At 40.3% G+C, this 25,392-nt stretch overlaps 2 protein-coding genes across 2 annotated transcripts in view; one reads left to right on the top strand and one right to left on the bottom strand.

Moving 5' to 3' along the window:
- Window positions 1–17,519, bottom strand: part of LOC134668881 (serine/arginine repetitive matrix protein 2) — a 32,712-nt gene extending 15,193 nt beyond the window's left edge. Inside the window, exons 1-9 of the mRNA XM_063526363.1 lie at window positions 17,402–17,519; window positions 15,832–16,698; window positions 15,138–15,298; window positions 14,551–14,667; window positions 13,991–14,120; window positions 13,381–13,534; window positions 12,539–12,686; window positions 11,382–11,563; window positions 10,607–10,781 (exon numbers count right to left, since the gene is read on the bottom strand). Coding sequence (XP_063382433.1) covers window positions 10,607–10,781; window positions 11,382–11,563; window positions 12,539–12,686; window positions 13,381–13,534; window positions 13,991–14,120; window positions 14,551–14,667; window positions 15,138–15,298; window positions 15,832–16,696 — 1,932 coding nt within the window. The 5' untranslated portion in view covers window positions 16,697–16,698; window positions 17,402–17,519. The remainder of the gene's footprint in view (window positions 1–10,606; window positions 10,782–11,381; window positions 11,564–12,538; window positions 12,687–13,380; window positions 13,535–13,990; window positions 14,121–14,550; window positions 14,668–15,137; window positions 15,299–15,831; window positions 16,699–17,401) is intronic.
- A 564-nt stretch (window positions 17,520–18,083) lies between these two features.
- LOC134668526 (meiotic recombination protein DMC1/LIM15 homolog) lies at window positions 18,084–23,773 on the top strand. Its single transcript, XM_063525971.1, has 5 exons — window positions 18,084–18,426; window positions 18,494–18,661; window positions 19,436–19,538; window positions 20,043–20,210; window positions 23,462–23,773. The coding sequence occupies exons 1-5, from the start codon at window positions 18,107–18,109 to the stop codon at window positions 23,717–23,719; spliced, it is 1,017 nt and encodes a 338-aa protein (XP_063382041.1). The 5' UTR covers window positions 18,084–18,106; the 3' UTR covers window positions 23,720–23,773.
- Window positions 23,774–25,392: the final 1,619 nt, after the last annotated feature.

The raw sequence follows: 25,392 nt of genomic DNA, 5'->3' as shown, positions 1-25,392 counted from the left end.
ACTAAAATCTAAATTGCAATTATAGAGGTTCCAAAATTTCAATTATAGAGGCCTTTTGGTCTCAAGGGACCGGGACCGGACTTTTGGTTGCAATTATTGAGGTTTTCCATTTATGCAGGTGCCAATTAACCAGGTTTCACTGTAGTACTTAATAATAAAAGCCCTCCACAAGCCTCAATATTTACCGGCGAAGCAGTTGCTCTATACGAAGCTATCTCCTACATTCAATCGCATAATCAAGATAAAAGTATAATATTGACTGATTCTCTGAGCTGCTTACAGGACCTGAAGAGACTACCATTTCACTCCAAGGATAACTTCTACCTTACCTTAAAAATAAAAGATAAACTTAGAGAATGTCATGATGCCAATTTGCAAGTAGTCTTAGCATGGATCCCTAGCCACTCAGGCATATCTGGTAACGAGGTCGTGGACCAATGTGCAAAAGCTGCCATACACCAGAGTTTCGCTTCTGACCAAAAATGCTTTACTCGAGACATAAGATCTTCGATAAGATGTCTGCTTTTTGAAAATTGGAATAAATCATGGCAACTCTCACGTAGAGCCAAGGGTCAACACTACGGTAACCTGCAACCAAATTGCTACGATTGTAAAAAGGTTGTTACTATACTGGCACATGAGATTTCAGATGATTTGACAATAAACGTCAGTCAGCTATAAACCGGCTTTTAATTACTACATTGGCGACAGGATTTCGGATTTTATTTGTATTTTCAGTTAATTTATCGGGCTATTTAGTATTTAAAAATGCCTTTCGGGAAGTTGGAACCGTTTGACTTGACATCTAAACAGTGGCCGGCATATATCCGCAGAGTGGAACAGTACATGGTATTAAATGAAGTGAAGACCGAACTGAAGGTGCCTCTGCTGATAACAGTTGTCGGGCATGCCACGTATACTCTTATGTGCGATTTGTGTTCACCGACACTTCCTGAGGCCAAAACATTTGTAGAGCTGGTAAAATTATTAACTGATCATTTGGAACCGCAGCGATCCGAGATTGCCGAGCGGCACGTTTTTAGGCTGCGCCGACAGCGAGTCGGCGAGCCGCTCGCAGAATATTTGCAGAACTTAAAGCATTTAGCGAGCACTTGCAGTTTCGGCACCAAGCTCGAGGAGAATCTGCGCGACCAGTTCGTGTCGGGACTGGCAAACGAGGCGATGCGATCTCGGATATTCGCTGAAAAAAATATTCAGTATAAAGAAGCGGTGGAGCTGGCTCTCGCCCTAGAGGCCGCGGAGAAGCACGCGGAGGTGAGCGGCGCAGTGGTGGCGCCGGCGAGCACCTCGGGCTGCGACGGCGGCGGCGGCGATATTGGCGAAGGTTTGCATCACGCGAGTGCTCGGCGCGACAGGCGCGGGCCCGGAGCCTGCGGCGGCGCGGCCGCGGCCCGGGGCGGCACGGCGCGCGGCAACCAGGCGCAGTGCTGGCGGTGCGGGAAGGCGCACCGGCCGGACAAGTGTAAATATATGCATTACAACTGTGATGAATGCAACACGCGCGGTCACTTGAAGGTGATGTGCGGTCAAGGACGCGATGAGGCTTGTCGACAGTTCGGACGGCAAAATTACATGGACGAAGAATCTGATGAGGATTTATTTAACATTCAAGTTTCACCGCAAGGTAACAAACCTTATGTTATTACATTGAATGTGGATGGACAAGACGTTGTTTGTGAGATCGATACGGGTAGTCGTATTTCTGCTATTAATGAGGACTTTTATAAGCAGAAGTTTGCTCATAAAATAATTAAACCTAATGATAGTATCTTCCGCGGCTACTCTGGGTCACCAATCGAAGCCCTTGGACATTTATCGGTTGACGTTGCGCTAAACGGTATCAGAGCAACTAACTTGCCATTGTACGTCATTCCAAATGGAGGGCGGCCCCTTTTGGGTCGTGAATGGTTACGTGCTCTTAAGGTCAACCAGATAACTATAAATGAGATAGTGGAGGAGGACGGACTGGTGACCCAGCTGTGTAGTGAATTCCCAGAGGTGTTCACGGATAAATTAGGTACTTGTAAAAAAGGCATTCAATTACAGCTCACAGAACACGACCCTGTTTATGTTCGTGCGAGGCCGGTACCGCTCGCGTTGCGCGAACGGATTGAACGCGAACTTGAACGTCTGGAGCGCGACGGAACCCTGTGCCGAGTTGATCATTCTGACTATGGAACACCAATAGTACCGGTAGTTAAACAAAATGGAGAATTGCGCATTTGTGGTGATTGCAAGGTGACGGTAAATCCTAAGCTTAAGCGTGACTATTATCCTTTACCTCGCATCTTAGAGGAGCTGTTCGCTAATCTTAGCGGGGGGGAGCAGTACATTAAACTGGATTTACGTCACGCTTACGAACAGTGTCTGTTGACGGAGGACTCGCAACCGTACACTGCAATCATCACTCATGTGGGTACTTTTGTGTACCGTCGCACACCGTATGGGCTTTTGGGCATTCCGGGGAGGTTCCAAAAGCTTATGGAGGAAACTCTGCGCGGGATTCCTAATTGTGTTGTTTTCCTGGATGACATTTGCGTGACCGGGCCTAATATACAGCCGCACATGCAAAACTTGCGCGCTGTACTTGAACGCTTATACGCACCATGGGAATGACCTTAAAATTAAGCAAATGTAAGTTGTTACAAAATGAAGTAAACTATTTAGGTTTCATTAATTACAGAGATGGTTAACGACCAGATAGGACTAAGCTAGAGGCCATTTCCAATGTTCAAGAACCGAAAGACGTAGGTATCGCAACTTAAAAGTTTTCTCGGGATGTTGAATTATTACGGAAAGTTTATACCAAATGTAAGCCCTTTTTGTTGCATCCGTTGCATGCGTTGGTAAGAACCAAAGTTTGGAAATGGGATTCTGCTTGTAAGCAGGCCTTTTTAGAGGCGACACTAGTTTTGTTAGGTAAACGCGCATTATGTTGATAGCAGCGCCTTTAGCCTCGGAGTCTGTAAGCTATGTTCAATTAGTTGAAGATTCGTCACCAGTTAGTTTCAAATATGAAACGCAGAAGGATTCCGTGTTAAATAGAATTCATGGTTATGTTTTGTTTGAGTGGCCGTCTGTCGCGAGCTGTGAGGATGAGAAACATGGACGCTCGTACAACTATCCTTGCGTTCCGATCCGTATTTGCGCGGTTTGGCTTTCCTGAGCAGCTCGTGACCGACAATGGTCCGTTATTCTTATCTAATGAGTTTAAGAAGTTTTTTGTAGAATATTGTATTTAGTACGTTACGTCAGCACCATACAGGCCATAAGGCAACGGTGCCGCTGAAAATGCGACAAAAACAATTAAAGAAGCTATGAAAAGAGCTCTACACGAAGGCGCGGACGTACCTACTGCTCTTAATGCGTTTCTTTTCCAATACCTATCGTAACTGTGATCGTAAGGGGGGAGAAGTCGTCCGAAGGTAGGGTTAAGTCGCATACTGGGCCAGTTTCGTATACGGTTGATATGGGTCAGGGAATCGAATGGCGAAGGCATGTAGATCAAGGGTATGGGTGCTGACGAAGCGTTTGAAGATGTATCGGACGGTGAAGCTCTGGCAACATCGGAGCAGCCTTTGACGCAGTACCTTCCCGGTAGCGCGGGAGTCCCTACGCCAACGGTGGATGCTCCGATTGCTCCGGCCGCGCCACCGCCCGATGCTTCCGCCCGTGCGTTGCGCGCTTGGATGCGGGCCCAAAAGTCTAGCTTAGTAAGTGTAGTGTTAGTCAGTAAATAATTCTAGCTGTGTTTATGTTTCTGGTTGTGTTCTAGTTATTATGGTAAATCGTTTAAACGTTTAGTTAAAACTTTATTTTATTATACCCGGCAGCTAACTTAAGAGGGAGAGATGCTACGATTGTAAAAAGGTTGTTACTATACTGGCACATGAGATTTCAGATGATTTGACAATAAACGTCAGTCAGCTATAAACCGGCTTTTAATTACTACACAAATATCCCTCCTAAACCCTGGTTTTTCAAGCACAAAGGCTATTCTAAGGTAGCAACTTCGAATATTATCAGATTACGACTTGGACACATTTGTTCGCCAGTGCGCCTGGCCAAGATGCGAATAAGGGACAGCTCTATCTGTGAATGTGGATTGGACGAAGGTACTACTAACCATATACTTTTGGAATGCCCCTTAATACGTTATCCAATATATGATTTTCTCCCACGTGAGATAAGCCGTCCAATAAATATTAACTTCCTCTTAACTCTAGTGTATACCACATTTGGTGATATCTTAAATAAATTCCTGACTAAGAATGAGTTCAAACTGTGAAATATGAGTATACTGACAGGTGATGGATCTAGTAAATGTTATAATAACCTTAATAATATATACATACATATACCTATATGTTGTCTGATTTGTGACGTCTTTAACTATTGTAAGTAGTCGTGTTGTCCGTAGGTTGAATGGCTTGTGTTTGTTTGTAGGGTGGATGGATACTCTACCGAACACCGTATATACATCACCGACGATCTATATCATACTGGCCGTGTGTTATCCAACCTCGACACTGGCGGAATCATCAAGCCCTGATGGAGCCATAATACACAAAAATTGATTGATTGTAGTTTTCGTTCGTTGTTTTTCGATAAAAACAGTGGTTATTGCGTGAAAAATGGTTTCGGAAAGTGATACAAACAATAGAGATGTTGACATGGACATGATCGAGCGGGGTTACGCGGTCATGCGGTTAGAACTGCTCCATGATTCTGTGAATTTGGAAGGTTATGTTGAAGGAGATTTAACTCCTATAATTAAAGATTTTCATCGCGCTCAAAAGGCAATTATGCTTAAAACGAAAGACATGGATACGGAGTTTTCGGTTACTGTCGATTTCGAACAAAAGGTAAAGTCAGTTTTAACTAGGTTACGGAAACTGGTTCCTGCCATAAAAGTATGCGATGAAAGTGATCAGAAACTATTCAAAAGTGAAAACAATTCGGCCAAGTTACCTAAAATTGTTATAAAACCGTTTGATGGTCAATTACATAATTGGTTGTCGTTTAAAGAATTGTTTGATTCATTAATTCATAAACGAAACATTTCGAATATTGAAAAGCTGCATTACCTTTTGACATCGTGTCAAGGTAAGGCATTCGATTTAATTAAGAACTACCCAATTTCGTATGAAAGTTACACTGACGCTTACAATGCGCTGAATGATTTTTATGACAGGAAACGACAAATAGCTTTCAGTTACTATGAGAAAATGTTACATTGTGATCAGGTCAAATCAAAATCTGCAGTTGAATTAGAAAAAGTAAATCGTATATTTAAAGAAACATTGCAAGTATTAGACAGATTTGGTTTACCAGACAAAAACTTTATGCTCTTTCATTTATTATGGGGAAAATTAGATAAGTCAACACGGGAGGCTTTTTTACTTGAGTTTAACTCAAATGAGATCCCTCGTTTTGAGATTTTGCAAGAATTTGTTGATAAACAGATCCGTGCCTTAGAGGTGGCGGACGCTAGGGCATTGCCAAGTGGTAATAAAAGTAAAAATAAATCCTCACTTCTTGTGCCCTCAGCACCTGTTTTAACTTGTCCAATGTGTGTGGTTGCTGGCCATGAGCTGGAAAAATGTCCCAGGTTTTTAGAATTAAAGCCAAATGACAGATTTTCCAAGGTGAAAGAGAATAAACTTTGTATTGTGTGCCTGAAGCCATCCCATAGTATGAAGCATTGTAAGTCAACTGCTCGCTGTGATAAATGTAGTAATCGTCACAACTCGTTGCTTCACTTTGAAAAGGTTGATGAAAGTGGTCAAGGGTCAAAGTCCACTTCGCCGTTGACAACATTATCGGTGTATACTAATGACACTCCAGTAGTTTTCTCTACTGCCGTTGCTCGCATGAGGGATTGCACGGGACAGTTGGTGCCTGTTCGTGTGTTTCTGTTGTGTGTGAATTATTCCCTTCAAAAGGAAATAATAAGTTTTCGTTCGAAGCCTTCGTGCTATCAAATATTTGTTCCGATATGCCATATGATCACCTGGATACCTCTGCATGGACCCATCTAAAGGATCTGGACCTAGCCGATCCTCAATATTACCAACCAGGACCCATTGATATTTTGATCAATGTGGGTCTGATGGTCTCATCCCTTCTACCTGGATTAGTGAAGGGTGAGGAGGGTCAACCGGCTGGGGTTAACTCTGTCTTTGGTTGGCTAGTGATGGGTGACTGTGGTATTGATATGGAGCATTCTCGTTGTCGTTCTCGCAATAATCCTTCTGAAATAAGCAAGGATTGTTATCACGTTTCGTCGCTCTCTATAAGGGAGAATAGGGATCAGTCTTGGGACATAAAAAATGTCGTAAGTCCTAACACTGTATCACCTAAAAATAATTTATCGTGTCGATTTGATGACAGCTCTTTGAGAAATTCCAAGGAGTGTCTTCTGGTTTCGTCGGTGTCTTTGGACAACAGTATCAAGAAGTTTTGGGAAATAGAAAATGTCGTTCGCCCAAACTCTGTTACTTTGGCAAAAGATGACTTGTCGTGTGAAAACCTTATGGGTGAAAAATATTGTCGGAGTCCTGAAGGAAGAATGGTGGTCCCATTAACTTTCGATAGCCTTCAGGATCGCCCCCGGTTTTCTAATTCTCGGGAAATCGCACTTAAGCGACTTCTACATTTGGAAAAGAAGTTTAATATTAACTCTGATTTTCGGATAGCGTATGTCAACTTTATGAATGACTATTTGGATAGTGGTCATATGGAGGAGGTCAGGGCCCCTTCGTCGTGTGAAGGCCCCTTTTATTACATACCCCACCACGGAATTTTACGCCCCGATTCGGTTTCTACCCCGTTGAGGACGGTGTACGACGGAAGTGCCAAGGATAGCCGCGGAAAGTCCCTGAATGACACTCTTTTGCCAGGCCCAAAGTTGCAAAAGAATATTTTCGATTTATTAATTCGGTTTCGATGGCACGTTGTCGTTTTCACTGGGGACATTAAACAGATGTACTGCCAGTTTCTGGTCGATAAGCAAGATTGCGATTATCAACGCATACTTTGGCGGCCATCTCCCTCGGAGCCTGTTAAGGACTTTCGCTTGCTTACAGTCACTTACGGCGTGTCATGCGCGCCCTACCAAGCACTGTGGTGTATTTCGAAGCTGGCGCAGGAGTTTAACGATACCGCTCCTCTGGGTGCTGCAGTTCTCAACAGGGATACTTATGTCGATGACATCGTGTCAGGCGCAGATTCGGTAGAAAATGCGATACTCATTCGTGACGAGCTAGTAAAAATCTTGTCTTCTGCTCGTTTGCATTTAAGGAAATGGACGTCCAACGATCAGGGTTTCCTTGCAGATTTGTCGGATTCCGATTTATACTCGGAACATTTTCGAAATTTCGAGGACGTTCATGACGTATCCCTAAAGATTCTAGGGTTGCTGTGGCAACCTAAATCTGACACATTTTCGTTTAAAACTTCTAACGTAGAGTGTCGTTGCACTAAACGGTCGATTCTTTCAGAGATCGCTCGGATCTTTGATCCTTTAGGATTCCTTTCGCCAGTGGTCTTTCTTGCGAAATATTTGATGCAGCTCTTATGGTCTTCCGGGCTCCACTGGGATGAGGATGTTCCCGCACCTATCGCTGAGGAGTGGCTCAAATTAAAATCTCAGTTGTCGTGTTTGAGTTCACTCTCCATCCCTCGTCGAATGGTTTTGTCCCATGACATTCAAATTCATGGCTTTTGTGACGCCTCGGAGCGAGGATATTGCGCAATAGTTTTTTGTCGCATGGTTAATGATGACGAAGAAATTATTGTTCGTCTCTGTTGTGCAAAAAGTAAAGTCTCCCCACTCCGTCGGCTGTCCATTCCTCGATTGGAGCTGTTGGCGGCAGTGTTGTTGGCGGATCTCGTAGCGTCCGTTCGTCATGCGTTAAAGGACTTCCATTATGATGCTAAAACATATGCCTGGTCAGACTCGACCGTGGTCTTGACATGGATTCGATCATGTCCGTCTCGTTGGAAAACATTCGTTGCTAACAGGACTGCAGCGATTCGAGAGCAAATTGCTCCTGATTGTTGGCACCATGTCTCCACTGGTGATAACCCAGCGGATCACGGATCCCGTGGATTACTTCCCGTTGATTTAGTGCAGTGTAAGTCATGGTGGGCGGGACCTGCATGGTTGTCGCGTCCTGAAAAGGATTGGCCAAGGCACCTCACCCAAAGTGACGGATCCGCATTCGAAGAGGAAAAGGTTTTGACACTGTTTAGTGCCATAAATTCAGATTTTGTCGATCAACTTTTGTTGAAATATTCATCATTTCGTCGTATCGTTAATATATTAGCATACTGTTTTCGTTATCTTCATAATTTGAAGAATCCCGCAGCGAGAACCTCGACACAGACCTTGTCGACGTGTGAAACCAATTCGGTGATACGATTTCTCGTAAGGCATGTCCAGGAGCATGTCTTTTCGACTGAAATTCGGCTCATCAAAAGGGGTTCAACTAACTCACTTCACAAGCCTCTTCGGAAATTGAACCCGTTCATTGACGAAGACGGTTTGTTGAGGGTGGGCGGACGGTTAACCCATAACCACACGCTCGACTATGAAAGGAAACACCCCATGTTGTTGCCTCGTGAACATCGGCTCACGGCGTTGGTGATCGAGGAATATCACCGCAGGTTTTCCCATCCGGGTTTACAAACCCTGCACAACCTCATTGCTCAGGATTTTTGGATTCTTTCGCCCAAGCGCGCGATTCATTCCGTTGTCTCGTCATGCCTCAGATGCTTTCGGGTGCGCCCGCAAATGGCCCCACCGCCTCTCATGGGAGACCTACCGTCATTTCGTATAAGCCAGTTGAAACCCTTTTCGTCTACTGCAGTAGATTATGCTGGACCTTTCACTATTTCGTTAGGTAGGGCAAGAGGCAGCAAATCGTACAAGGCATATATTTGTGTTTTCGTGTGTACTGCTACTAAGGCAGTTCATTTTGAACTCGTCTCTGAGCTCACATCAGAGGCCTACTTGGCAGCTTTGCGCCGGTTTATCTCGCGACGCGGTCGCTGCGCAAGAATTATATCGGACCAAGGCAGAAATTTTGTAGGTGCCTGCAACCTGCTTAAGGATTTAATGGCTGAAGCTTCCCAAAGGGAACAAATAGAATTTGTGTTCAACCCGCCTGGTAGTCCACATTTTTCTGGCTTAGCCGAAGCTGGAGTAAAATCGGTGAAAACTCACCTGTCGCGTGTAATAGGCTTACAACGTCTGACATATGAGGAATTTTACACGGTATTGACTCAACTTGAATCTATGCTGAACTCGAGGCCTCTGTCCCCAGTCAGTTCGGACCCTAATGACCTATCGGTGTTGACCCCTGGTCACTTCCTCACATTGGAGCCCCTCACGATATTGCCAGAAAGCAATCTGACTGATCTTAAAATAGGTCCGCTCCAAAGGTGGAAATTACTCCAAAAAATCCATCAGGATTTTTGGCGTAAGTGGCACTTAGAATACTTACACACCTTACAACAACGCCATAAATGGTTTAATAAACAACCTGACATAAAAGTCGGGGATCTTGTCGTCATTGCTAACGAGCAATGTAGTCCACTCAATTGGGCCTTAGGCCGCATCGTACAACTGCATCCCGGTAACGACGGGATTTGCCGTGTCGCCACCATCCGCACAGCCACTGGACAGTATAAACGCCCAGTCGTGAAGCTGTGCCCTTTACCAATTTTAAACTAATCACCTAAATTAGTATCACCACTTAGCATAGTATGTTAGTTTTAAGTATTTTGTCGGATTCTAATGTTATTTACAGCGTAAATATTGCATATTTAGGTGAGCGGAATGTTCAACTTTCGTTTGAATATCGATTTAAGGTGACATCTCTATTAGCCTTTAACTTCCGGTAGGGTTAGTTACATACAACACTAGCCATTTCCGGCAGCCATTAACCTTCTTATCGGCCAACTAGAAGTACTTTGCTCCGAATTAAAATTGTGAAAGAATTATTGTAAAGCCAACTTTCGGTCAGATTCTGTGCTTTCGGACTAATTTAGAGAAGTGCCAATTACATTGTGCGCGTGGATGAGTGGCAGGCCTTGCAGAGAGGTATTCCAGGTTAAGGTAACGGTAAGCCGAGCTCGCACGTCTAACACCTTGGAATCCTCAGGGAGCGAGCCTGAACCTGCGCGAACCTTCACCATCATCAACGTAAAGGTATGTGATTGTGCACTGTTCTAAGTTGTTATTTCTCGTGAATTCGATATACTTAAATATTTAATAGCAAAAGAAAGTTTTCGTCTTAATGTAAAAATCATACAGTCCACTTCAAATTATTTTCGATTCATTTCGCGTTTAAACACCCACATTACAGGCTGAGCCCAGTTGGTCACTGGAATGCTAATTTCTTGAAATAAATATATTTTGAATTTGACAAAAACATTATATGAAACTCAGTTACAGCCTCTCTTAGAATGATTTTGAATTTGAAAAAAAAAACATTATTTGAAACTCAGTTACATATCTATCGTAAATTTTATTGCAATCGGATAAGTTTTATTTAAGAGTGCCTCTGTTTACACATACCTTATGGTAGGCTGGTTCCTCGGGCATGACGGAGCGCTCGTCGTAGTGCCCCCGGTCGTAGCCCCGCTCCCGCTCATAAACACGCTCGCGCTCGAAGAAACGCTCCCGCTCGTCCAGCACCGGCCGCGGGAAGCGACCGCGGTACATAGGCCCGTACGGACCGTGAACGTCATGTCTGTTCAAATGAATATTGATGTTTTAGAATTTAGATAAACTTTCAGTTTTTAAGCGCAATCGGACCATTATTAAAGAAGTATAATTGTAGGGATGTACCGACTAGTCGGGAAAGCCTGAATCCGGCCTGATTTGTAGTCGGCAATTAGTCGGCAAAAATGGCCGATTAGTCGGCACTTTATAAGTAGCAGAAAAACAGGGCAAACAGAAATAAACAGCAAATATTTACCATATAAGTTTTTCACCTATTTTACCCAAATTCCTATTTAGGGTGCTTACGAAAACTTTTACTGACTTTTATTGACCGCTTGGTCGCTTTCTTGTCCTATTGTTCGGTTGTCGTATAAAATATATTAGGATTTTTTCATTTATTTAATTTTTCAGCGTTACTATGATATGACGAATAGCGCGACGAAAGAGGTAAAACGGTTGTTTTTTAAGTGCATCTGAACCGAACTTAGACGAAACTGATCCGGCCGACTAGTCGGCCAAATCACTAGTCGGTACATCACTAATAAATCGGGAACCTTGGCAACATCCAGGCTTTCCATTGGTACATTTACTTGAGTCTCAGTGTCGGTACTATTAAGTGGAGACCTACCCTGGCCGGAAAACGTCCGGATCGCGCATAGGTTCATGTCGGGGTGGCGAGGCGCCAACGGCGGCGGCCGCGTACGCCAGCTCCGCGTCAGGATCGTGTACTACTCCGCCTACGGACAGGTGTAGCTTCTTCTCCTCGAAGTCCATGTCTTGCTCCTTACGTTTATTTGCTATCCTTAACATCTGGAATGGGTTGGTTTCCGTTAGTCGGCTCCTCACCTATGATAGTAAATGCTGGCTTTTTAAATAAATGGCCAGACTAATGACAAACTTTCAACAAATATTTTATTTTTTATATTACTTTTTACGTCTGTAACGTCTGTTTTTAGGGTTCCGTACCCAAAGGGTAAAACGGGACCCTATTACTAAGACTTCGCTGTCTGTCCGTCCGTCCGTCCGTCTGTCTGTCACCAGGCTGTATCTCACGAACCGTGATAGCTAGACAGTTGAAATTTTCACAGATGATGTATTTCTGTTGCCGCTATAACAACAAATACTAAAAACAGAATAAAATAAAGATTTAAGTGGGGTTCCCATACAGCAAACGTGATTTTTGAGCAAAGTTAAGCAACGTCGGGCGTGGTCAGTACTTGGATGGGTGACCGTTTTCTTTTTGCATTTTTTCCGTTTTATTTTTGCTTTATGGTACGGAACCCTTCGTGCGCGAGTCCGACTCGCACTTGCCCGCACTTTTTCTGTGTAGATACCAAATAGTAGTTTTTAAGTCACTGAAAATCATCCGATTCTAAGTTGTACTTTTTCTCTACATCTGACCATATAGGGATGTTAACTGTATTCAAAATAAATTATTTCACATCATGCATGAAATATTTTTAGACACAAATTCTATTTTATAAATCGTATAAAGAGTAAGTACGTAATTTGACTGTGACGTCATTGTGTAATGTTTCATAACTTTCATATAAATTCCATTGTGGCAAATTGTTTTGTTCGAAAAAATACACTGATTTGACTACTAGTCAAATGCCCTATTATATTATCTCGTTGGGTGACAAGCAAAAGTCACTAACTAACACCATTGAAATTATTGGACAATAAACCGTGTTACAAGTGTAATAAAGTGCATTGTTACTTTAATTTTTTGATAGTACTTAGTAACTTTTGCTTGTCACCCGACGATCTGTTGTATGCGTGTACCTCCTTGGCAGTCCTCAGGCCTCGTTCCCAGGCGGACTCGGGCGGGGCGGCGTCGCGCGGCGGCGCCGTGTAGCCCGCCGCAGGGACTCCCCGCACCACGTCGAACATGTTGTAGTTGCCCTTGTCCGTCACACCCGGGTGTAGGAACCTATAACAAATCATATTTTATCAATTATCTTATCCGGCGCCGTCTGCTTGAGCGTTTCTTTTATTTATTGCCATTTTTATATATTGTGACCTTTCTTGCCACTTTTGGGCTATTGCTATTTCTAATCAAGATCCCGAGCCCTTTTCATGCTTGTAGGAGAAAAAAAGTGTCCTAAAATTTCCATATACTTTTCAAAATTTCCTTTTTGTTACCGCCATACAAAGTATATGGGGAGATGTATAAAAGAAACGCTCACTTCAGTCACGTCCACTGCTGGATATGTCTGTTTTATGGATTTCCAATATTCCATTATCTTTATTGATACAGCGTTCTGCGCAAGATAGGCCCATTATGGTGAGATTAGTAGTAGTGTCTTAGGTACCAGGAAGTCATACAAATCGCAAATAATTATAATATATGCTAATGGACCGTCCGACATTTGCTCTCGCCTGCAGCTGACGCCCCACGTGCAAGCGCCGCGCGAGAATAACGGGCACACGGGCCGAGGCTCGCTCTCCTCCGGCCGACCTTCGGCCTCGTCTGACACTTCGCCCTTTTGTACCACCCTCTCACCTGCAGCTGATACCCCACGTGCAAACGTCTTGCGAGAAGAACCACACGGGCCGCAGCTCGCTCCCCTCAGACCGACCTTCGGCCTCGTCCGACACTTCGCCCTTTTGTACGAGCCTCTCACCTGCAGCTGACACCCCACGTGCAAGCGCCGCGCGAGAAGAACCGGCACACGGGCCGAGGCTCGCTCTCCTCCGGCCGACGTTCGGCCTCGTCTGACACTTCGCCCTCTTCAAGAGATGAGCCTCTAGATACTCGGCGCGGCTTCACTTCTTCAGCTAAAATAATATAGTAGGTATGTGAATAGGATATTAAAAAATTTATATAGAAGCCATCTTATTCAGGCATGTATTCAATAAGCGGGGTAACAAGAATGGGACGCCTCACAAGTCACAAGGGCAAAGGATCAATCACTCACACGGCCCCTACCACTATATTTCGAGCGAGGCAAATCTTCACAGACCAAGCTGCTTAGGGGAACAATTTGCTCACGAGACAGCTCGTTTGCTCCTAAAATTTATTCGATATACGCCATTTCATTTATAAGTATTATATAATATTTTATTATTTTATTTTGTGCTTGTACAGACAGCTAACCAGCAAAAATGCTACTTAGTGCTAAACGCAGTTAGATAGCTGACTCCCCTGCATAGAACTTTGTGTGAAGACGCTGAGTATTTACTTATGGAGAACTATTCAATAAGTTTTGTAGAAATAATTTACTATATATTCACCTTGCTCAACAATTTCTCCATCTCCATTAGCTTGTTCAGCAGTTTTAGGCTCCACACATTCACCTTCCTCGGCTTCAAAGTCTAGTTGCTCCTCGCCATCCTCTGTGTTACTGGTCTTTTCTAGGGGAACCTGGATCAATAGGTTAATTTTTCATAATTTTAATTCATAATTCTTTATTGCAACCATGGTACAGTATAGATGTCACGTATAATATTATGTACAATGTCTCACATGGACCCTGTAAGGGCACAGTATAGCTTACTTATAACATATTATTAATTTATGATCAAATAATGTAGGTTAAAGTCAGGTCGATCAGTGACAGATCCAGGCGGTTTTGTATTTGGTTGGTTAACCAATAAATCTTATAACTACCCAATTATGTAAAAATTGTTTGTTTACTTTTATTTAAATACCTAAAGATACAGACTATAGAATTGGCGATGAAATTTCTAATAAACGAAATATTTAAACTCCTTTGTTGCATAATTGATATAAGATAATTTTCACAATTCTTATGTAGATAAATCTATCAACGATTGACCAATAAAACACTTACTTTGTCCAGCTTAGGTGTGTCTACTTTTCCGCTGTCTGATTTAGGTGATGAATGCGAGCTTATCCCATTATTTCCATTAACCTCAAGTTTTTCTGGAGATGCCGGTGTAGATTTAGGCTGAAATTGATGGATATAGAAAATATAATTGAACAATAAAGCAAGATAAGATTAGCCCGTATTTAACGCATACACTACCAGCGCACGCTACTCTCTCTCTCTACATCCGTAGCAATCATAGCCGATTAACTAACGCCACAGACGGCAATTGACGTCAACGCAAAAATCGTGACAACGACGCCAAAGACGGCATTTGACGTCGATCGTTTTTTGATTAAAATCTACTAAAAAATGCCCCACTTTTAGGTTGGCATTATTTATTCACAAAACTAAATTTTACCCCATGGCGTCAGTGGCACGGCAAATGAATGTGGCGTTCAAAAGTTTAAGTGGTTTATCCGCTTTGTGGAAAACAGAGAACACGCCTAGTGTTTCTGGCAGTGAATGTGTTAAGCTTCAAGACAATCTGTTTATCAGGTTTAAGATCATAAACTTTTAATGTAATTTATATAATTTTTTGTAATGATTACCTTTGATCCTTTAGCAGTATCATCTGGCCCTAAAGAGTCTAGATCTGATACATCTGATAGGTCTTCATGGCTGATATTCAAATCTTTTGCATCAGCTTTATCGCTACTTTGTGATTTACTCCTAGATTTTTTATCTTCTTCCTGATCTGATTCCATTTCACCTAAAAATAAATATATTTAATAGAAAATAAATAAATTGTAAGACTAAATTCATGGGTTCTTTACGTATATCAAATTTCATATTGTATGTGACGTGCATTTTTATAAATTAAATGTTATTTGGTGAAATAAATGAACTAGGCCTAGGGACCCCTCATTTATCTCTAAATTGCGTTTAAACTTTAAGTTTTTAGTTATTAAACTGATAATTTTTCTGTTTAATATATATTGATACCCTTGTTTCATAATCATACTAATTTGGAACAATAATGCAGAAAATTGGTTGTAATGAACAGTCATTACAACCAATACAGTTAGTTGTGCTGTTACAGAACAGACTCTTTGTTTGCGCACTATGGTAGCAATTACAACAATTTTTTCCCTGTAAGTATGAGTGTGAACAGGGATTGATATGCTGATTAACTAACATGATTATCAGTCATAATTTCACGACATGTTTGAACCGTCTGGCCAAATAGTGAAAGTAAGTGCACGGGATCAAATCCCGTGTCAGTTTTAAAATCACAACATTTACCTTCAGAAATTTCTTCAGTAGCAGGGTCCTTAGCGCTAGTTCTCTTATTATAAGAAGAGCTTCTACTCGACTGACTAGATTCCGATCTGCTTCTTTCTCGTGACCTAGGCACCATTTTCTGTTCAGCTTTAGTATGCCTCCTCCAGTTTTCTTTAGGGCTCCATTCTCGTTTTTTTGGTGACATTACTACTGATGATCTAGATGAATTCCTATCTGGAGAGGGACTTGAAGGACGAGAATTTTGGTTAGGATTTCTTGAAGGAGATGTTGCCTGTGATGCAGAGTCAGGTGAAGCAGGCCGAGACCTAGTGTCGGGTGATCCGGCACCTGACCGGACTGAACTGCTAGGACTTTGGGGAGTCTTTGGACCTTCACCACCTGAATGTCGCGCTGAGTATTGCTCGCGGTTGTCAGGAGAACCAGGCTCACTGGGAGACTTTGGAGCATCTGGGGATTTTGGTCCAGCAGGTGAAGTTGGCATAGAATTTTCAGGTGAATTTATATCTGAATGAGCTCCGCTCAAGTTACTGGGGGAGCGTGCTTTACTAGGAGATTGGGACCGCAGTGAACGGGATCGTGAGCGGATCTCTGGTGACGGAGACCTTGGGCAATCGGAACTTTGTGAGCGAGGTGATCTAGGTGGTGACGTTGGAGGTGACTGCGGAGGAGACTGTGGTGGTGACCGCGGTGGTGACCGCGGTGGTGACTGCGGTGGTGACCGAGGGGGAGAATGTGGAGGTGACTTTGCATCTTTTTTAGATGACACACTTGATGATGAGCTCCGACGACTTCTGGAGCTTGAGCTGCTACTACTTGAAGATGATTGTGCATCTCCCTGACCATCACGCGAATCTTCTGAATCCATCCCTGAGAACAGAGTATGACTTAAATGAAGATTGTTAATGTAGCTCAAGGTACCCAACCCAAAAGCATTCCTTGAGTTTATAGTTACTAGTTAAATTTGCATTTCAGACCAAAATGTAATACTTGATAGTTAGTACACACTTCCTTATATTATACGCAAGCAAGTGATATGGAAACAAAACAGTTCATGTATGAAAAGAAAATATATTTTGCATATAGACTGAAGATAAGAACAAGCTCAGCTTTCATTGCCGATAAATTTAATGTCCATTCTTGACACAAAACTATTGTTTGCACTTGAGTACAAACCAACCTAAGAAATAACATGAAATTACGAATGTTCAATATTGAATAACTGCTATGTACGTGATTTTTTGTTGGCCGATGTCACAACCGTTATAATGCTACGTTCTGATGTATATTGAAGACACATCCAGCCTTACCTTAAAGATGACGCCTCGACGCCAGATTCGGTGGCACTTTATAACACTTTTCATATTGATAGACTTTTAACTTTTTACTTTCACAACACAAACTCAACTTGGGTCTTTCACATATACTTGTGAACAACTTTAACTTTCTTAGACGATAAACTGATGAAAACTTAGTAAAATCAACACTACTTCAACATGGCTGTGATATAGGAGGAAATATATGAACATAATATAAATAATCACTTTTCAGTACTTCCGTAGGGTCAACTTACCCCCTTACCTTAACTGAGATGGGATAGACGGTAAATTTCTTGATGTAATTATAAATTTATAATTAAAAATCCTCTAAAATGCGCCGCAACAAGCTCTTTCAACGAAGTCAAATCAAAGACTAAAGTTATTATTTTTAATAATGTTGCCACACATATCGCAAAGGAGATTAATCGATTTCTTGTTAAGTCAGCATTTAGTTTAGTAATAAGAAAATTAATTATATAAATACAGGATTTGTAAATAAAGTAAGATAGACTTTAAAGAACTTCCACGTGTATCTCTGTTTATAACCTATTTTTATTGACAAGTTGTGTAAAGACGTAACTTTCTTTGAGTTTGTCGGGGAAATAAAAATTATTGCTAGCAACACTGCAAATTATAGGAATAGACAATTTTCTTTATTTTTAAAAGCCCTATGTAGACGCAAGGATGAGACGTTAAAATAATTTTATATTCAATTAATTCTACCTGTTTTTTAGAAAATTTCACTGATATCACGAAAATAATTAATTTTTCAGATATTTATTTTAAATTATCTTGAGTAATAAAATTTTCGTTGCTCTCTGACCAATTTCTTGTACGTCACGGAAACGGAAATGACGCTCCATCGTGCATATATATTGACTAAAAAAAATAAAATTTGGCGCCAAAGTTTTACATTGTATTGGATCAATAATTTAAAACAGCAGTTTACAATTTTAACAATGCTTGAACAAGGTCTCGATGAAAATGTATCAGACACAGAAGAAGAAACTTTTTTTCAAGATGTTGATATATTACAAAAGCATGGCATAAATGTAGCCGATATTAAAAAACTGAAAACGGCTGGCATTTGTACCATCAAAGGTATTCAAATGTCCACGAAGAAAAAACTATGTAATATAAAAGGTTTTTCCGATGCAAAAGTAGACAAAATTAAAGAAGCATGTCAAAAGGTTGTTACTCTTGGCTTCATGACTGCTTTAGAAGTAAGCGATAAACGAAAGCAAGTGTTTAAAATTAGTACGGGAAGTAGCGAATTAGAGTGAGTATTAGTATTTTCAGTCTTAACCATAGGATAGAGCAAAATCTTTATGTTATTTTGTTCGTAGTAAACTGTTGGCTGGTGGAATAGAGTCAATGGCAATAACAGAAGTGTTCGGAGAGTTTCGTACAGGGAAGACCCAGCTGTCTCACACTCTGTGCGTGACCACACAGATACCTTCGCCCAGCGGCTACCAAGGAGGGAAGGTTATGTTCCTAGATACCGAACACACGTTGTATCCTTTAAATACATACTTATAGGTATGAAGCGTTTAGATCTCGCGTTTAGATAATGTCTGGGGACGATTATATTCTATTAAGCTTAGAATTATTATATATTAAGTACAAGGCGTACTCCTGAGCGGCGTGTCTGTGACTCGTATAGCACCACCTATCATCATCCGTAGCGTAACCTACCATCTTTATTTAAATAGCGTTAAGGTCGAAAACTACGAAAAAGTTGATGTAATGAAGGTCACGGTCCTTCGCACCGGACCGGATCAGGAAGTCGTTTAATAAAGTCGCTCATCTATTAAGTTCGGCCTTGACCTCTATGTTACACGAACATTACACGAATGTTTGTTTTCTTGTAATATAATAAATTTTAGTCATATAATCACATTCATAATTAGATATATTTAATACTTTTACGAATATTTTAATACTTTATTTACAGATTTAGCCAACAGAAATAATACATTAAGTTAAGTATACTTATTACAAGTATGAGATTAGCTATACACGTGTGTTATGTACCTGTTTAAATGCGCAATAATAAGAATAGCCCATAAATGCGTAGTTAGTTGAATGGTACTAGTTTATCGCGCATATATATCATCTTGTTAAAATAAAAATACTAGCTTTTGCTCTGCTTTTGCTTTTGCTAACTTTGCGTGGAGTTATTAGTAATTTGGGTATTATTTTATTTTTTGTATTAGTATCGATTAGTATATCTACAAGTATTACAAGTGTATTGAAAATACTGCAAAGTTTCCTTAGCGTCATTTCAGTCGCCCCGACAGACTTCGTCCTATTGCTGACAGATTCAACTTGGACCAGAATGCTGTCCTAGATAACGTCCTCTACGCTAGAGCTTACACATCAGAGCATCAGGTACAATACTCTCTCTATCTCTCTCTCTTCCTAGCTATCTATCCCACATGGTGCGGGGGGGGGGGGGGTGTCAGCTTCCTGCTTAAGCTTCTCCACTTCGCCCTATCCACGACATCGTCCTCCATCCATCCAGTACAATACTATAAATTGTACTCACGGTACTTTTGCTTAAGCCGCAGTTTTGACAGCTGAAGTAGATTAACGCTAACATTTCACAATCCACTACAGCTCAATCTACTTCAGCTGTCAAAAGCCGGCCACGGCCTTACTCCGCGTAGCGTCAAATTCTATTCGTTTAACTTATACATCCGGTAAACAAGGCTAAAATAAATGTTTTAATGCTTATTTGGGCACAAACGGTAGGTACATGTTTCTTATAACTAATGTCTATACATACTCCAGGTTTAACCGGTTAACCCCGGGTTAGTGGACTGGTGCAAGTGGGCCTTAGTAGCTTCTTCATTATCACGTGCTAAAAATTTTAACTTTAACATATTTCTCAAGGCAGAGCTCCTAGACTACGTGGCAGCGAAGTTTCACGAAGAGGGCGGGGTGTTCAAACTGCTGATCATCGACTCCATCATGGCGTTGTTTCGAGTGGACTTCTCCGGGCGCGGGGAGCTTGCTGACCGCCAACAGAAGTTAGCGCAAGTCCTGTCACGACTGCAGAAGGTGTGTTAATGTTACCATTGGGGTTCAAAGTGTTGATAATGCTGATATCATGGGCTTCCAATGTGTTATTTAGAGCGGATTCTCCGGGCGCGGGGAGCTTGCATGCTGACCACCAACAGAAGTTAGCGCAAGTCCTGTCACGACTGCAGAAGGTGTGTTAATGTTACCATTGGGGTTCAAAGTGTTGATAATGCTGATATCATGGGCTTCCAATGCGTTATTTAGAGTGGACTTCTCCGGGCGCGGGGAGATCGCTGACCGCCAACAGAAGTTAGAGCAAGTCCTGTCACGAGTGTCACGACTGCAGAAGATGTGTTAATGTTACCATTAGGGTTCAAACTGTTGATAATGCTGATATGATGGGCATCCAATGTGTTATTTAGAGCGGATTCTCCGGGCGCGGGGAGCTTGCATGCTGACCACCAACAGAAGTTAGCGCAAGTCCTGTCACGAATGCAGAAGGTGTGTTAATGTTACCATGAGGGTTCAAACTGTTGATAATGCTGATGTCATGGGCATCTAATGCGTTATTTAGAGTGGAGTTCTCCGGGCGCGGGGAGCTCACTCACCGCCAACAAATGGCCTGACCTGCCCAGAGTGGAAACGTTTTTAGAGCTCCGTACAAAACTCTATGGGATCACTTCGGTCTTGGAAATCGGTTAAATGCGGTTTTTTTAAAGGTAGACCATTTTCCTCGTATTATTTTCCTTTACCGAAGAGCAAATGGTAGGTATTTCGTAAATAAATTCGGAGTAACTCGTTGGTATTTGGTATCACTGGTATCAGCCAGATTTTGAACCCGGTGCGGCGGAACCTCCGGGTGAGAAACCTCAATGGGTAATAGGAAGCGCGCGTTCTCGTATTACCACTATATGCACACAGAAGTTGGCCTGTGACTCTGCACAGTCGAAATTCACAGATAGGTACCGTTCCGACTGAGATAGTGCGGTTGTAAGTCACCTTATAACTATAACAATTATCCAATGACCTATTAATTACACCAGAGTCAAGTAGGTATGCTATCGCGCGATATGCGCAAAACCAAAACTCGATATTAAATGTACCTACTCAATATTACCAGAAGACCGGTCATTGTGGCACTCTTTGGGGGAGGCCTAGGTCCAGCAGTGGACGTCCTCTGGCTGATATTATGATGATGATTACCAGAGGGGCCTACTACCAACATCGAAAAATCGAAAATCGTTATCTGCATCTATTACTTTTACATTCGAGCGATGGAGGCAGATTTACCTTTATCAATGCCACAATCTCACTAATGAGATTATCGGATCGGATTGATGTGAAACATTACTAAATACGTATATCAATTGATTCGGAGCAGGCCGGTTGGTATTTTCCGATAAGAAAACAATAGGATGATTCGACATGCTTTTTAAACATGCTGTTCGCATGTGTATGCAAAATGTTGTTAGCTTGTTCCTTTACAAGATGCTTGATTCACTTATTTTTAGATCTAGCTTATCCAAAATATAAAGTGAAGAATATTCTAAGTAGGTACCTTAAGCACAAAGTGTTAACAGTGTGCCATGTAGGGCATTATAACTTTCGACAGTCAAACCAATTTATTGTTCTTGCGTTTACCTTTACGTCATATGAAATAATTTAAGTATGCTCAAAAAGTCATGCCTTAGTCACGATCAATCAGATATTTACACTCATTCAAACTATACATAGTCCCCAAAATCATTCCACAATGAGTTAAAGATCAATAAGGTGACCAGATAATAGGTAGGTACTGCATCCGGCTTCGGCCGAGGTCTTTGACTTTATTGATACTATTGAGACTAAGTTAGATAAACGTAGCACATGGCGCCCGTTTAAAATGATATTAATCATTACTTTGATAATACATTTCTCTAGTTACCTATACTCTGTCATAAGCGTAAAACGGTATAGTTTGAATAATCTCAGGTGAATTTTTCGAGTTCGGGTGCTAATCCGTTAAACAAAAGCCTTTGTTTCTTTTAAGAGCGGTCTACAGCCACGTGCCAAAGCAACCATGTCGTTTAAAAAGCAACTATCGTCATAGTATTAAGGTTCAAATTCATATGACAGCTTGTTCAGAGAACAATTAGGGTGGTCTTGTTTTTAAAGATAGCAAAAACGTGTTATCTCCGAATGAGCTGATTCAAGAATTTGTACCATATAATTAGAATGGTAAATTTGCTTTTTAAATGGGTTTGTTCCCTTTACTTACGTCGGGGATATTAGCAGTAAGCATTGTAACCACTGCATAAAGGAAACAATATCTTTTGTTTAACAGATTAGGGTCCGAGCCCGTAAAATTCATCTGAGATTATTCAAACTATAACACCAGGGACATCATCAACGTCATCATGTTGGTACACTTAACTACGTACTATATGGACGTACTTTAATTAGCCTTATGATGAAGCCTTTCGATCGGGATGAAAAAGCTACAGGGTGGTTTTTTTTTCTCGTGTAGCGGGTTCGATTCCCGGTTCAACCATGTAATTATTTAAAAATCTATGAATGCAGTTTAAATTGTTTTTAAAATTAAAATAATGTCTTCTTTCAGTAAAATGTTCCATCTACAATATTCAGGGTACTTTCCCTCCATGTGGCATAGCTGTGGGACGCCCTGTATATTTGGCAAACATGGACCGGGCGCCGGGCCGGGCCGGGCCGTGCCGTGCCGGGCCGCCCGGATGCCGTGACGCCCCGTTGGAGACGTGACACGCACAATACAACAGACGATATGATCGCGTATAAAATCCACAAAGGAGCATTACACAATTTAGGCTATTATTGCTAATTATTCATTATATTCGAAAACTATTTCTCGTTAACCACAACCGTTCATAAGCGAAGTTTAATATCATTATTTTGTTATTGACTATTACCAATATGTATGGGTTAGTCAGGCCGTGTGACATTGCGAGCCGGCCTAGGTCGTGTCTAGTTAAATGATAGGCGAAGAAATTAATTCGCAAATTTATGCTTAATGTCGTTTCCAAGTTCAAAGCACTATTTAGTACTAATTGGTACCTCTAACTATTGGGGTAAAAATAATGCTGAACCAACATAAGCCTGTCCTTCTATTGCGTATTCCTTAAGCTTTAGGCTTTAGGCATACATAATATATGTATTGCGAATATATGTGCTTCTTTCTGTTTACTTTTTGTAGTAATAGTACAAATAACTACGCCGTACTCTATCCGAGTAATTAGGTGTAGGTACGAATTTAATATAAATATTTCACGTTGCAGATATCTGAGGAATACAATGTAGCCGTATTCATTACAAACCAGATGACCGCCGATCCAGGAGCCACGCTATCTTTTCAAGTAGACCCAAAGAAGCCAATTGGGGGAAATATCCTCGCTCACGCATCAACCACCAGAATTTCTTTAAGAAAAGGAAGAGGAGAAAACCGAATTGCGAAGATCTACGACTCTCCAGATTTGCCTGAAAGCGAGGCCACCTTTGCTATTACCAGTGGAGGAGTATCGGATGCAAAAGACTGAATATAAATATTAATAAATAAGCATATGTTATTATTAAAGGTCTGTTTGTACTTAGTCGTGTATAAGTTGTTGACCCACAAAACGCAAGGATTGAAAGATAACTTCAGTAACCCCTACCAATGTAGAGACTTCAAAGTCCAAGCAAGACGGCGTCTCGCATTCGTTGTCTGCGGTGGCGTGATTTGACTGAACCAATCGCTAATAGGATGGCGGAATTTGATACGATTAGATAATTTCGCTTTTTGTAAATTAAGTACTAAATACTAGTAAATAGTGAACAATGTCTGTGCAATGACTAGGTGCCCATCGCGTAAAGACAAGTTTATTAATGAAAAATTAACGGATGGGGGATGGGGATGTTTCGGGCCATTTAACGGAAAGTTGTAGGTACGGCACACACTACTTTTTTTAAATGAAGAGATAAATTAATGTGGTAAATTTTCCGTAAAATGGTTTAAGTACTATTGAAACCCTTCAGTTAGTGATGATTTTAAACAGTGTTGGCCGTAATGGTTAATTCTAATTAACAATTAATCAATTGCATTAACCATTAATTCTGCAATTAATCAATTGCATTACGCATCAATTTAATTAAAGTTAGTTAGAATTGAATCTTGAGGCGTTTAATTACATTGATTGTCAATCTAATTGCCTATTTAATGGCATTAAAGTTTCAAAAAATTAATTACCATTACTCTCAATTGCATTAACGTTTAATGGAATTAAATATTTTTTTCATAAACTAATAATTAATGTTAATTTTGCTTGAAACTATTAAATGGGAATACACTCATTATTGGTGTATTTTTATTTGTCCCTGTCATATGTGAGTTGGAGACAATGGGAAACGGGGACAAATGGGATTTATTCATTTATATGAAGCGCTTATTCCATCTGCTCCAGGCGGGAACAAATGGGAAAATATCGGATAATGATGTGTTCCCATTTGTCCCCACACCAATAAAGTGGGGAAAAATGGGAATAATTTATATGCAAACTGCACATATATTTCCTATATGTTCCCCGTGGGGACAAATGGCAATACACCCATTATTGTTAGTTATAATGGGTGCTCATAAAATAAATAAAATAAATAAAATAAATAAAATAAATAAAATAAATAAAATAAATAAAATAAATAAAATAAATAAAATAAATAAAATAAATAAAATAAATAAAATAAATAAAATAAATAAAATAAATAAAATAAATAAAATAAATAAAATAAATAAAATAAATAAAATAAATAAAATAAATAAAATAAATAAAATAAATAAAATAAATAAAATAAATAAAATAAATAAAATAAATAAAATAAATAAAATAAATAAAATAAATAAAATAAATAAAATAAATAAAATAAATAAAATAAATAAAATAAATAAAATAAATAAAATAAATAAAATAAATAAAATAAATAAAATAAATAAAATAAATAAAATAAATAAAATAAATAAAATAAATAAAATAAATAAAATAAATAAAATAAATAAAATAAATAAAATAAATAAAATAAATAAAATAAATAAAATAAATAAAATAAATAAAATAAATAAAATAAATAAAATAAATAAAATAAATAAAATAAATAAAATAAATAAAATAAATAAAATAAATAAAATAAATAAAATAAATAAAATAAATAAAATAAATAAAATAAATAAAATAAATAA

The sequence above is a fragment of the Cydia fagiglandana genome, chromosome 11, assembly GCF_963556715.1.
Source record: "Cydia fagiglandana chromosome 11, ilCydFagi1.1, whole genome shotgun sequence".
NCBI classification, from domain to species: Eukaryota; Metazoa; Arthropoda; class Insecta; order Lepidoptera; family Tortricidae; genus Cydia; species Cydia fagiglandana.
This window is presented reverse-complemented; position numbering and strand designations above follow the sequence as displayed.